The sequence below is a fragment of the Lithobates pipiens genome, unplaced genomic scaffold (assembly GCF_037356315.1).
Source record: "Lithobates pipiens isolate NorthernLeopardFrog02 unplaced genomic scaffold, aLitPip1_a1.2 Scaffold_8, whole genome shotgun sequence".
In the NCBI taxonomy this organism is placed as follows: Eukaryota; Metazoa; Chordata; class Amphibia; order Anura; family Ranidae; genus Lithobates; species Lithobates pipiens.
Window position 1 is genome coordinate 478,253,764 of NW_027507903.1, and position 14,060 is coordinate 478,267,823.

General features: G+C 40.7%; 1 protein-coding gene across 4 annotated transcripts in view; it reads left to right on the forward strand.

The window, feature by feature from the left end:
* LOC143960307 (uncharacterized) overlaps window positions 1-14,060 on the forward strand; it is a 233,298-nt gene that overhangs the window by 155,283 nt on the left and 63,955 nt on the right. For all 4 annotated transcript variants that reach the window (XM_077468748.1, XM_077468746.1, XM_077468749.1 and 1 more), the window contains exons 13-15: window positions 3,329-3,445; window positions 8,997-9,113; window positions 12,988-13,104. In XM_077468748.1, coding sequence (XP_077324874.1) covers window positions 3,329-3,445; window positions 8,997-9,113; window positions 12,988-13,104 — 351 coding nt within the window. The remainder of the gene's footprint in view (window positions 1-3,328; window positions 3,446-8,996; window positions 9,114-12,987; window positions 13,105-14,060) is intronic.

Sequence of the window (14,060 nt, forward strand, 5' to 3'; positions counted from 1 at the left end):
CAGATGTCAGGATTATGCAATGTACAGTAACTAGTGTATAGGTCAGGTGTATGAAATGTACAGGTGTCAGGAGTATGTAATGTAAATAGTAAAGGGGCATTTCCTCCATTCGGCCGCTCCGTGAGACGATCGCGGGGATGCCCGCGGCGATCGAGTCCGCGGGTCCCGCGACCGGACTCACGGGGGTCCCGACCAGCTCGATGGCACGGCGGCAACGAATATTGGACGTACATGTACGCCAATATGCCTGCCCGTGCCATGCTGTCGACGTACATCGTCGTGCGCTGGTCGGGAAGTGGTTAATGGTCTTTTTGTGCAGCCTACATATTGTAGGCCGCAACTACATTCAAGCACATACACGGCTCCTTGTGTGTTACAGCAAATAAAGTCCTCAACCTCATAAGTATTGCCTGTGCTAGTGGCTGTGAACTGGAAGTTCTTCTCCGGCTTACTGGTTCTTGTGCAAGCGAAACAGCGCTTGCAAGGGTAAAAACCCTTACCCGAAAAGAAAGTATAATTCTTTTTAGGTGGATCTGGGATGCTCTTAACTAGTCTATCCCTCAAAGTGGGAGCACGTCTATATATGAATTTTGGTATCTTGGGTAAAACATTCTGTAGGTCTTTGTCATTTAATAAAATGTGCCAGTGTTTTAATGTTTTTTTCTACGCTCTTATATTGGAAATTATAGTCCAAAATAATGGCTCCTTCATTAAAACGTTTGCTTGTTACTTCTTGTCTGGTCTTATCTTTTACCAAATTTTGACGATTCATGTCTTCTACTTCCAATATTTTATCCTCAATAAAAGCCTTTTCGTAACCTTTGTCCTGGAATCTTTGACCCATCAGTCTGGCTTGTTCTCGGAATTCCTCCTGCTTACTGCAGTTCCTCCGCAGTCTCATGAGCTGACCCTTTGGAATATTGTAAATCCAGTTCTTATGATGGCAGCTGGTCACCGGGAGATAACTGTTCCTGTCTACATTCTTGAAAAAAGTTTTTGTATGAAGTTTCCCCTCTTCTTGTGAGATCCCTAAGTCCAGGAAGGTGACTTGTGTTTCACTGGAGTCCCATGTGAGCACTATATTCAAGTTATTCTTATTGAGTTTCTCCTGAAATTCATCGAAACTGCTCTTGCTGCCCCTCCAGAGAACTATAATGTCATCTATATATCGTTTGTATATGACCAATTCGACTTGTGGGTTAGAAAACACCATCATATCCTCCCATTGAGACATGAATAGACCCGTTACGCTAGGGGCAAACTTGGCACCCATAGCGACTCCTGTAGTCTGATGGTAAAAGTTTTTGTTATACCAGAAATAGTTGTTCTTTAGACAGAAGTCCAAACACTTAACCAGGTATTTTCTTTGAGCACAGATCAAGTTAGAATGTTTTCTAAGACCCCATTTGACTGCTTCACAAGCCTCATAGTGAGGGATGATAGTATACAATGACGCTACATCAGCTGTAGCTAAAATATATGGCCCTTCATTTGAGCATTCTTCCAGAATTTGTAGAATGTGTTTGGTGTCTCTCAGATAAGCTTTAGTATTTTTCACCACCGGTTGGAGAAAATTATCGATATACTCCCCCATTCTTGAGGTAAGCAAATCGATACCGTTCACAATCGGTCTTGGCGGGGGATTGTTCTTGTCTTTGTGAAGTTTAGGTAGATAGTAAATGACTGGGGTCCTCACCGACTCTGGTATCAAAAACTGAGCTTCCTTTTTATTTAGTATAGATTTTTTTGAGACCTAGGTGAACAACTAGTTCCAGCTCCTTCCTACCTCTAAACACCGGATTCTTCGGTAGTTGTTTGTAGGTGTTAGTGTCACTTAATAGATTTACTCCCGTTTCTTCTTTATGTCCAGTGTCTTTAAATCTTCTGTTACAACTTTTTTAAAAACATCTATAAATTTATTATTATTAATCTGAGGGTTAAAAAATGATTTGTTTCTCAAAGTGCTGTGTGCGATTTCATTGGTTGTTGTTGCGTGAATATTCATAGGGTTATTGGTTAGATATTTTTTAATATTCAGGCCTCTTATGTATTTTTGAATATTTATGTATGTCTCGAATTTATCCAAATTCTTCTTAGGGACAAATTTTAGGCCTGTATATACTGTGGCTGGTCTGCAAGTGGTTAAGGGATTGCCTGCACAACCATCTTTATGATATTAATAAGAAACATTTAACTAATGTAGCAAACCGCTTCAACTGTTGTTATGCAAGTGATCCCTCTGCTGTATCTATACCAGGTGTTGAAAAGATCACAGTCCCCAGGAGAGGTGGCGATACGTTCAGATTTTTGTGCAGAAAGGACGTTTTTTGGATCTTCTGTCTGGGTACACGGAAAACTATAGGGCTCAATCATGAACGGGATGTGTCACATTTTTATGAATATAGTACATCCTAGGTTTCTGCTGTTAGTGACCCCGATAAACATATTTTTTTCTGGCTTTTCAAAAAAAAAATATATTATTATTATAATTTTTTTTCAGTCTGTCTTTCATATGATTTATTTGATGTCCTATATCTGTTATATATGTTAGAGTATTTGCACTTGCATCTCTGAGCAGGGGTTCTTATCTGCCAATTATTGCAAGACGTAAACCAATTGTTCCACACAGATTGTTCAAATCACGAATAATTGTTGCATATATGTAATATATATATATATATATATATATATATATATATATATATATATATATAATATAATCTGTAGTGGACATATGTATATGAGCACTAAGGGAGCGTAAAACGCCTTAGCTGGTGGTGCTGTTCCCATCTATTTGTGTTTTTGGTTACGTTTTCTGTTTATTGGCTTGATTAGTTAGGTATTATGTTACTGGGTTTTTGATTCACTTATATTTTTTATGTTTGCTGTGTGCTGGTGTTCGGATGGTTTTTGTTTCACTGTAAATAAATCTCACTTAAACGCATAGACAGTCTGGTCCAAGTTTCTTGAGTGTAGCCATGCAGATTTGGTCATCTCTGCTGCTGAATCCTGACATACCTCCTCCCCTTCTCTGCAATTAGTCTGTATAAGGAAACTTGTGATGAGGGGTGTGAGAAACAGAGAACAAGAATAGGGCACTTCAAGAAGACAAGCACTTAATGTGTAAGAACAGAACACTATAGTGTGAGGGAAGGAAGTAGAATCTTCACTAGAGACATAAGGATGTTGGTAGAACTCCTTGTATGCATCCCAATTCTTCATTTTCAGTTATGACTGGAGTATGCTTTTAATATAACAGGATAACAATTAATATTGTGTTCATAATTGCAGTCTCCGTAGTTATTATTGGTCATCTCTATTCCAACAGGATCAATCTGACCAAACAGACAAGCAGAATTGTACAGAAACCTTTGAAAAACCACAAACAAGAAACAATCCAAAGAATGCAGAGTGTACAGGAGAGGCCAACCTACATCCAGAAAGTGTAATTTCATCTTATTTAATATACTTTTTTTTTATGTATATTTGACAGCTTTGTTTACTATTCCCATTCGAAGCAGGTTGGTGGTTTAAGTTTCCAGCATACACTAAAATCTTTAGATTTTTGGTGGCCTGAACCCAAATGAGAACTAGACTGGGGCAGAAGGAAATTTTCCCCCTTGGGCTGGTGCCTCTGAATAGAGATACTTCACTATTCAGACTTGGATCAGAGCAGGACATGCAGTCAGTGACACATGGGAGGAATGTTATATACTGTAGCTATCTGCTCTCTACGTGGCTCCCACCACTCACACAGCCGGAGTCATCGTGGCTCCCACCACTCACACAGCCGGAGTCCACGGCCAGAAAGCAAGACGGGTGAAGATGGAAGCCTTGTCTGTGGTGACAGCAATGCATACTAGCACATTATGACTTTACCTTGCAGGCTCCAGAAAAAAAAAAACACAGCAGTTTACTACCACTTTAACATTTTAGCCTAGATACAGAGTACAGGGGTCAGGAATATAAAATGGACAGAGTGCAGATGTCAGGATTATGCAATGTACAGTAACTAGTGTATAGGTCAGGTGTATGAAATGTACAGGTGTCAGGAGTATGTAATGTAAATAGTAAAGGGGCATTTCCTCCATTCGGCCGCTCCGTGAGACGATCGCGGGGATGCCCGCGGCGATCGAGTCCGCGGGTCCCGCGACCGGACTCACGGGGGTCCCGACCAGCGCGATGGCACGGCGGCAACGAATATTGGACGTACATGTACGCCAATATGCCTGCCCGTGCCATGCTGTCGACGTACATCGTCGTGCGCTGGTCGGGAAGTGGTTAATGGTCTTTTTGTGCAGCCTACATATTGTAGGCCGCAACTACATTCAAGCACATACACGGCTCCTTGTGTGTTACAGCAAATAAAGTCCTCAACCTCATAAGTATTGCCTGTGCTAGTGGCTGTGAACTGGAAGTTCTTCTCCGGCTTACTGGTTCTTGTGCAAGCGAAACAGCGCTTGCAAGGGTAAAAACCCTTACCCGAAAAGAAAGTATAATTCTTTTTAGGTGGATCTGGGATGCTCTTAACTAGTCTATCCCTCAAAGTGGGAGCACGTCTATATATGAATTTTGGTATCTTGGGTAAAACATTCTGTAGGTCTTTGTCATTTAATAAAATGTGCCAGTGTTTTAATGTTTTTTTCTACGCTCTTATATTGGAAATTATAGTCCAAAATAATGGCTCCTTCATTAAAACGTTTGCTTGTTACTTCTTGTCTGGTCTTATCTTTTACCAAATTTTGACGATTCATGTCTTCTACTTCCAATATTTTATCCTCAATAAAAGCCTTTTCGTAACCTTTGTCCTGGAATCTTTGACCCATCAGTCTGGCTTGTTCTCGGAATTCCTCCTGCTTACTGCAGTTCCTCCGCAGTCTCATGAGCTGACCCTTTGGAATATTGTAAATCCAGTTCTTATGATGGCAGCTGGTCACCGGGAGATAACTGTTCCTGTCTACATTCTTGAAAAAAGTTTTTGTATGAAGTTTCCCCTCTTCTTGTGAGATCCCTAAGTCCAGGAAGGTGACTTGTGTTACACTGGAGTCCCATGTGAGCACTATATTCAAGTTATTCTTATTGAGTTTCTCCTGAAATTCATCGAAACTGCTCTTGCTGCCCCTCCAGAGAACTATAATGTCATCTATATATCGTTTGTATATGACCAATTCGACTTGTGGGTTAGAAAACACCATCATATCCTCCCATTGAGACATGAATAGACCCGTTACGCTAGGGGCAAACTTGGCACCCATAGCGACTCCTGTAGTCTGATGGTAAAAGTTTTTGTTATACCAGAAATAGTTGTTCTTTAGACAGAAGTCCAAACACTTAACCAGGTATTTTCTTTGAGCACAGATCAAGTTAGAATGTTTTCTAAGACCCCATTTGACTGCTTCACAAGCCTCATAGTGAGGGATGATAGTATACAATGACGCTACATCAGCTGTAGCTAAAATATATGGCCCTTCATTTGAGCATTCTTCCAGAATTTGTAGAATGTGTTTGGTGTCTCTCAGATAAGCTTTAGTATTTTTCACCACCGGTTGGAGAAAATTATCGATATACTCCCCCATTCTTGAGGTAAGCAAATCGATACCGTTCACAATCGGTCTTGGCGGGGGATTGTTCTTGTCTTTGTGAAGTTTAGGTAGATAGTAAATGACTGGGGTCCTCACCGACTCTGGTATCAAAAACTGAGCTTCCTTTTTATTTAGTATAGATTTTTTTGAGACCTAGGTGAACAACTAGTTCCAGCTCCTTCCTACCTCTAAACACCGGATTCTTCGGTAGTTGTTTGTAGGTGTTAGTGTCACTTAATAGATTTACTCCCGTTTCTTCTTTATGTCCAGTGTCTTTAAATCTTCTGTTACAACTTTTTTAAAAACATCTATAAATTTATTATTATTAATCTGAGGGTTAAAAAATGATTTGTTTCTCAAAGTGCTGTGTGCGATTTCATTGGTTGTTGTTGCGTAAATATTCATAGGGTTATTGGTTAGATATTTTTTAATATTCAGGCCTCTTATGTATTTTTGAATATTTATGTATGTCTCGAATTTATCCAAATTCTTCTTAGGGACAAATTTTAGGCCTGTATATACTGTGGCTGGTCTGCAAGTGGTTAAGGGATTGCCTGCACAACCATCTTTATGATATTAATAAGAAACATTTAACTAATGTAGCAAACCGCTTCAACTGTTGTTATGCAAGTGATCCCTCTGCTGTATCTATACCAGGTGTTGAAAAGATCACAGTCCCCAGGAGAGGTGGCGATACGTTCAGATTTTTGTGCAGAAAGGACGTTTTTTGGATCTTCTGTCTGGGTACACGGAAAACTATAGGGCTCAATCATGAACGGGATGTGTCACATTTTTATGAATATAGTACATCCTAGGTTTCTGCTGTTAGTGACCCCGATAAACATATTTTTTTCTGGCTTTTCAAAAAAAAATATATTATTATTATAATTTTTTTTCAGTCTGTCTTTCATATGATTTTTTTGATGTCCTATATCTGTTATATATGTTAGAGTATTTGCACTTGCATCTCTGAGCAGGGGTTCTTATCTGCCAATTATTGCAAGACGCAAACCAATTGTTCCACACAGATTGTTCAAATCACGAATAATTGTTGCATATATGCAGGGCCGCTGATAGGCCAGTACAACTGGCCCTGCTGTACCGGGCCTGACCAGCAGGGGGGGCCCGAGCAACCTGAACTGCAAAATTAATATAGAAAAAAAAAAAAAAAAAAGATTCTCCTCCACCGATCATCGTCCGCACAACCCCACCCCCGTTCGGTAAGTTTTTTTTTTATTAGATGCGATTAGTCTGTTCTGTATGAGGCTGCAGGGGAGGGACTATTTGTTGTATTTCGGGCGCGGAAGAATACGCCTTCTGCGCCCGCTCCTCCTGCTCCGCACACCGCACAAGTCCCGGCCAGCATACCCTATGGTGTTGCGGAGTGATATTCCTCTCTCTCTCTCTCTCCGCGTGAGAAGTAGCAGAGTGAGAGGAGCACAGAGTGCAGGGGCCGGGCGATCAAGCTATTGTGGACACTGAAGAAGAGGGTGGAAGTGATCTCTGCTGCCCTGCTAGAGCTAACAATTACACAGGTGAGGTGTATGTTTGAAGTTAAACATCTACTACTACTCTGCAAATACTCTGCAATACCTACTCTGCAATGCCTACTCTGCAATACCTACTCTGCAATACCTACTCTGCAATACATACTCTGCAATACTCTGCAATACATACTCTGCAATACCTACTCTGCAATACCTACTCTGCAATACCTACTCTGCAATACCTACTCTGCAAAACATACTCTGCAATACATACTCTGCAATACATACTCTGCAATACATACTCTGCAATACCTACTCTGCAATACATACTCTGCAATACCTACTCTGCAATACATACTCTGCAATACCTACTCTGCAATACATACTCTGCAATACATACTCTGCAATACTCTGCAATACATACTCTGCAATACATACCCTGCCAATACATACCCTGCCAATACATACCCTGCCAATACATACCCTGCCAATACTCTGCAATACATACTCTGCCAATACTCTGCAATACTTTATACTTACCCTGCCAATACTCTGCAATACTTACCCTGCCAATACTCTGCCAATGCTCTGCAATACTTACTCTGCCAATACCCTGCCAATGCTCTGCAATACTTACCCTGCCAATACTCTGCAATACATACCCCGCCAATACCCCGCCAATACCCTGACAATACTCTGCAATACTTACCCTGACAATACTCTGCAATACTTACCCTGACAATACTCTGCAATACTTACCCCGCCAATACTCTGCAATACTTACCCCGCCAATACCCTGGCAATACCCTGACAATACTCTGCAATACTTACCCTGCCAATACTCTGCAATACATACCCCGCCAATACTCTGCAATACATACCCCGCCAATACCCTGGCAATACTCTGCAATACTTACCCTGCCAATACTCTCCAAAATACCATTTTATTTATTCAGTAATGGTTTGTATTACATATAGATATTAAAGAGGTATGTTCTCATCTGAAAACAGTATTTCTTTTGGATAATCAAACCTATAACTGACTGGAGAAAACAAATATCACTTGTAGACAAACCTACACTTTGTTTCAAGGTGGGGTCTGGGGAGGGGCAATGAGTGGGGCCAGGGGTGGGGCTAAAGGAGGGACCAGGGGCGGGGCCTGGGTGGAGCTGAAGGGGGCCCCGTCAGGTAGGCTGTACGGGGCCCCATAATTTCTATCAGCGGCCCTGCATATATGTAATATATATATATATATATATATATATATATATATATATATATATATATATATATATATATAATATAATATTATAATATAATCTGTAGTGGACATATGTATATGAGCACTAAGGGAGCGTAAAACGCCTTAGCTGGTGGTGCTGTTCCCATCTATTTGTGTTTTTGGTTACGTTTTCTGTTTATTGGCTTGATTAGTTAGGTATTATGTTACTGGGTTTTTGATTCACTTATATTTTTTATGTTTGCTGTGTGCTGGTGTTCGGATGGTTTTTGTTTCACTGTAAATAAATCTCACTTAAACGCATAGACAGTCTGGTCCAAGTTTCTTGAGTGTAGCCATGCAGATTTGGTCATCTCTGCTGCTGAATCCTGACATACCTCCTCCCCTTCTCTGCAATTAGTCTGTATAAGGAAACTTGTGATGAGGGGTGTGAGAAACAGAGAACAAGAATAGGGCACTTCAAGAAGACAAGCACTTAATGTGTAAGAACAGAACACTATAGTGTGAGGGAAGGAAGTAGAATCTTCACTAGAGACATAAGGATGTTGGTAGAACTCCTTGTATGCATCCCAATTCTTCATTTTCAGTTATGACTGGAGTATGCTTTTAATATAACAGGATAACAATTAATATTGTGTTCATAATTGCAGTCTCCGTAGTTATTATTGGTCATCTCTATTCCAACAGGATCAATCTGACCAAACAGACAAGCAGAATTGTACAGAAACCTTTGAAAAACCACAAACAAGAAACAATCCAAAGAATGCAGAGTGTACAGGAGAGGCCAACCTACATCCAGAAAGTGTAATTTCATCTTATTTAATATACTTTTTTTTTATGTATATTTGACAGCTTTGTTTACTATTCCCATTCGAAGCAGGTTGGTGGTTTAAGTTTCCAGCATACACTAAAATCTTTAGATTTTTGGTGGCCTGAACCCAAATGAGAACTAGACTGGGGCAGAAGGAAATTTTCCCCCTTGGGCTGGTGCCTCTGAATAGAGATACTTCACTATTCAGACTTGGATCAGAGCAGGACATGCAGTCAGTGACACATGGGAGGAATGTTATATACTGTAGCTATCTGCTCTCTACGTGGCTCCCACCACTCACACAGCCGGAGTCATCGTGGCTCCCACCACTCACACAGCCGGAGTCCACGGCCAGAAAGCAAGACGGGTGAAGATGGAAGCCTTGTCTGTGGTGACAGCAATGCATACTAGCACATTATGACTTTACCTTGCAGGCTCCAGAAAAAAAAAAACACAGCAGTTTACTACCACTTTAACATTTTAGCCTAGATACAGAGTACAGGGGTCAGGAATATAAAATGGACAGAGTGCAGATGTCAGGATTATGCAATGTACAGTAACTAGTGTATAGGTCAGGTGTATGAAATGTACAGGTGTCAGGAGTATGTAATGTAAATAGTAAAGGGGCATTTCCTCCATTCGGCCGCTCCGTGAGACGATCGCGGGGATGCCCGCGGCGATCGAGTCCGCGGGTCCCGCGACCGGACTCACGGGGGTCCCGACCAGCGCGATGGCACGGCGGCAACGAATATTGGACGTACATGTACGCCAATATGCCTGCCCGTGCCATGCTGTCGACGTACATCGTCGTGCGCTGGTCGGGAAGTGGTTAATGGTCTTTTTGTGCAGCCTACATATTGTAGGCCGCAACTACATTCAAGCACATACACGGCTCCTTGTGTGTTACAGCAAATAAAGTCCTCAACCTCATAAGTATTGCCTGTGCTAGTGGCTGTGAACTGGAAGTTCTTCTCCGGCTTACTGGTTCTTGTGCAAGCGAAACAGCGCTTGCAAGGGTAAAAACCCTTACCCGAAAAGAAAGTATAATTCTTTTTAGGTGGATCTGGGATGCTCTTAACTAGTCTATCCCTCAAAGTGGGAGCACGTCTATATATGAATTTTGGTATCTTGGGTAAAACATTCTGTAGGTCTTTGTCATTTAATAAAATGTGCCAGTGTTTTAATGTTTTTTTCTACGCTCTTATATTGGAAATTATAGTCCAAAATAATGGCTCCTTCATTAAAACGTTTGCTTGTTACTTCTTGTCTGGTCTTATCTTTTACCAAATTTTGACGATTCATGTCTTCTACTTCCAATATTTTATCCTCAATAAAAGCCTTTTCGTAACCTTTGTCCTGGAATCTTTGACCCATCAGTCTGGCTTGTTCTCGGAATTCCTCCTGCTTACTGCAGTTCCTCCGCAGTCTCATGAGCTGACCCTTTGGAATATTGTAAATCCAGTTCTTATGATGGCAGCTGGTCACCGGGAGATAACTGTTCCTGTCTACATTCTTGAAAAAAGTTTTTGTATGAAGTTTCCCCTCTTCTTGTGAGATCCCTAAGTCCAGGAAGGTGACTTGTGTTTCACTGGAGTCCCATGTGAGCACTATATTCAAGTTATTCTTATTGAGTTTCTCCTGAAATTCATCGAAACTGCTCTTGCTGCCCCTCCAGAGAACTATAATGTCATCTATATATCGTTTGTATATGACCAATTCGACTTGTGGGTTAGAAAACACCATCATATCCTCCCATTGAGACATGAATAGACCCGTTACGCTAGGGGCAAACTTGGCACCCATAGCGACTCCTGTAGTCTGATGGTAAAAGTTTTTGTTATACCAGAAATAGTTGTTCTTTAGACAGAAGTCCAAACACTTAACCAGGTATTTTCTTTGAGCACAGATCAAGTTAGAATGTTTTCTAAGACCCCATTTGACTGCTTCACAAGCCTCATAGTGAGGGATGATAGTATACAATGACGCTACATCAGCTGTAGCTAAAATATATGGCCCTTCATTTGAGCATTCTTCCAGAATTTGTAGAATGTGTTTGGTGTCTCTCAGATAAGCTTTAGTATTTTTCACCACCGGTTGGAGAAAATTATCGATATACTCCCCCATTCTTGAGGTAAGCGAATCGATACCGTTCACAATCGGTCTTGGCGGGGGATTGTTCTTGTCTTTGTGAAGTTTAGGTAGATAGTAAATGACTGGGGTCCTCACCGACTCTGGTATCAAAAACTGAGCTTCCTTTTTATTTAGTATAGATTTTTTTGAGACCTAGGTGAACAACTAGTTCCAGCTCCTTCCTACCTCTAAACACCGGATTCTTCGGTAGTTGTTTGTAGGTGTTAGTGTCACTTAATAGATTTACTCCCGTTTCTTCTTTATGTCCAGTGTCTTTAAATCTTCTGTTACAACTTTTTTAAAAACATCTATAAATTTATTATTATTAATCTGAGGGTTAAAAAATGATTTGTTTCTCAAAGTGCTGTGTGCGATTTCATTGGTTGTTGTTGCGTGAATATTCATAGGGTTATTGGTTAGATATTTTTTAATATTCAGGCCTCTTATGTATTTTTGAATATTTATGTATGTCTCGAATTTATCCAAATTCTTCTTAGGGACAAATTTTAGGCCTGTATATACTGTGGCTGGTCTGCAAGTGGTTAAGGGATTGCCTGCACAACCATCTTTATGATATTAATAAGAAACATTTAACTAATGTAGCAAACCGCTTCAACTGTTGTTATGCAAGTGATCCCTCTGCTGTATCTATACCAGGTGTTGAAAAGATCACAGTCCCCAGGAGAGGTGGCGATACGTTCAGATTTTTGTGCAGAAAGGACGTTTTTTGGATCTTCTGTCTGGGTACACGGAAAACTATAGGGCTCAATCATGAACGGGATGTGTCACATTTTTATGAATATAGTACATCCTAGGTTTCTGCTGTTAGTGACCCCGATAAACATATTTTTTTCTGGCTTTTCAAAAAAAAAAATATTATTATTATAATTTTTTTTCAGTCTGTCTTTCATATGATTTATTTGATGTCCTATATCTGTTATATATGTTAGAGTATTTGCACTTGCATCTCTGAGCAGGGGTTCTTATCTGCCAATTATTGCAAGACGCAAACCAATTGTTCCACACAGATTGTTCAAATCACGAATAATTGTTGCATATATGTAATATATATATATATATATATATATATATATATATATATATATATATATATATATATATAATATAATCTGTAGTGGACATATGTATATGAGCACTAAGGGAGCGTAAAACGCCTTAGCTGGTGGTGCTGTTCCCATCTATTTGTGTTTTTGGTTACGTTTTCTGTTTATTGGCTTGATTAGTTAGGTATTATGTTACTGGGTTTTTGATTCACTTATATTTTTTATGTTTGCTGTGTGCTGGTGTTCGGATGGTTTTTGTTTCACTGTAAATAAATCTCACTTAAACGCATAGACAGTCTGGTCCAAGTTTCTTGAGTGTAGCCATGCAGATTTGGTCATCTCTGCTGCTGAATCCTGACATACCTCCTCCCCTTCTCTGCAATTAGTCTGTATAAGGAAACTTGTGATGAGGGGTGTGAGAAACAGAGAACAAGAATAGGGCACTTCAAGAAGACAAGCACTTAATGTGTAAGAACAGAACACTATAGTGTGAGGGAAGGAAGTAGAATCTTCACTAGAGACATAAGGATGTTGGTAGAACTCCTTGTATGCATCCCAATTCTTCATTTTCAGTTATGACTGGAGTATGCTTTTAATATAACAGGATAACAATTAATATTGTGTTCATAATTGCAGTCTCCGTAGTTATTATTGGTCATCTCTATTCCAACAGGATCAATCTGACCAAACAGACAAGCAGAATTGTACAGAAACCTTTGAAAAACCACAAACAAGAAACAATCCAAAGAATGCAGAGTGTACAGGAGAGGCCAACCTACATCCAGAAAGTGTAATTTCATCTTATTTAATATACTTTTTTTTTATGTATATTTGACAGCTTTGTTTACTATTCCCATTCGAAGCAGGTTGGTGGTTTAAGTTTCCAGCATACACTAAAATCTTTAGATTTTTGGTGGCCTGAACCCAAATGAGAACTAGACTGGGGCAGAAGGAAATTTTCCCCCTTGGGCTGGTGCCTCTGAATAGAGATACTTCACTATTCAGACTTGGATCAGAGCAGGACATGCAGTCAGTGACACATGGGAGGAATGTTATATACTGTAGCTATCTGCTCTCTACGTGGCTCCCACCACTCACACAGCCGGAGTCATCGTGGCTCCCACCACTCACACAGCCGGAGTCCACGGCCAGAAAGCAAGACGGGTGAAGATGGAAGCCTTGTCTGTGGTGACAGCAATGCATACTAGCACATTATGACTTTACCTTGCAGGCTCCAGAAAAAAAAAAACACAGCAGTTTACTACCACTTTAACATTTTAGCCTAGATACAGAGTACAGGGGTCAGGAATATAAAATGGACAGAGTGCAGATGTCAGGATTATGCAATGTACAGTAACTAGTGTATAGGTCAGGTGTATGAAATGTACAGGTGTCAGGAGTATGTAATGTAAATAGTAAAGGGGCATTTCCTCCATTCGGCCGCTCCGTGAGACGATCGCGGGGATGCCCGCGGCGATCGAGTCCGCGGGTCCCGCGACCCGACTCACGGGGGTCCCGACCAGCGCGATGGCACGGCGGCAACGAATATTGGACGTACATGTACGCCAATATGCCTGCCCGTGCCATGCTGTCGACGTACATCGTCGTGCGCTGGTCGGGAAGTGGTTAATGGTCTTTTTGTGCAGCCTACATATTGTAGGCCGCAACTACATTCAAGCACATACACGGCTCCTTGTGTGTTACAGCAAATAAAGTCCTCAACCTCATAAGTATTGCCTGTGCTAG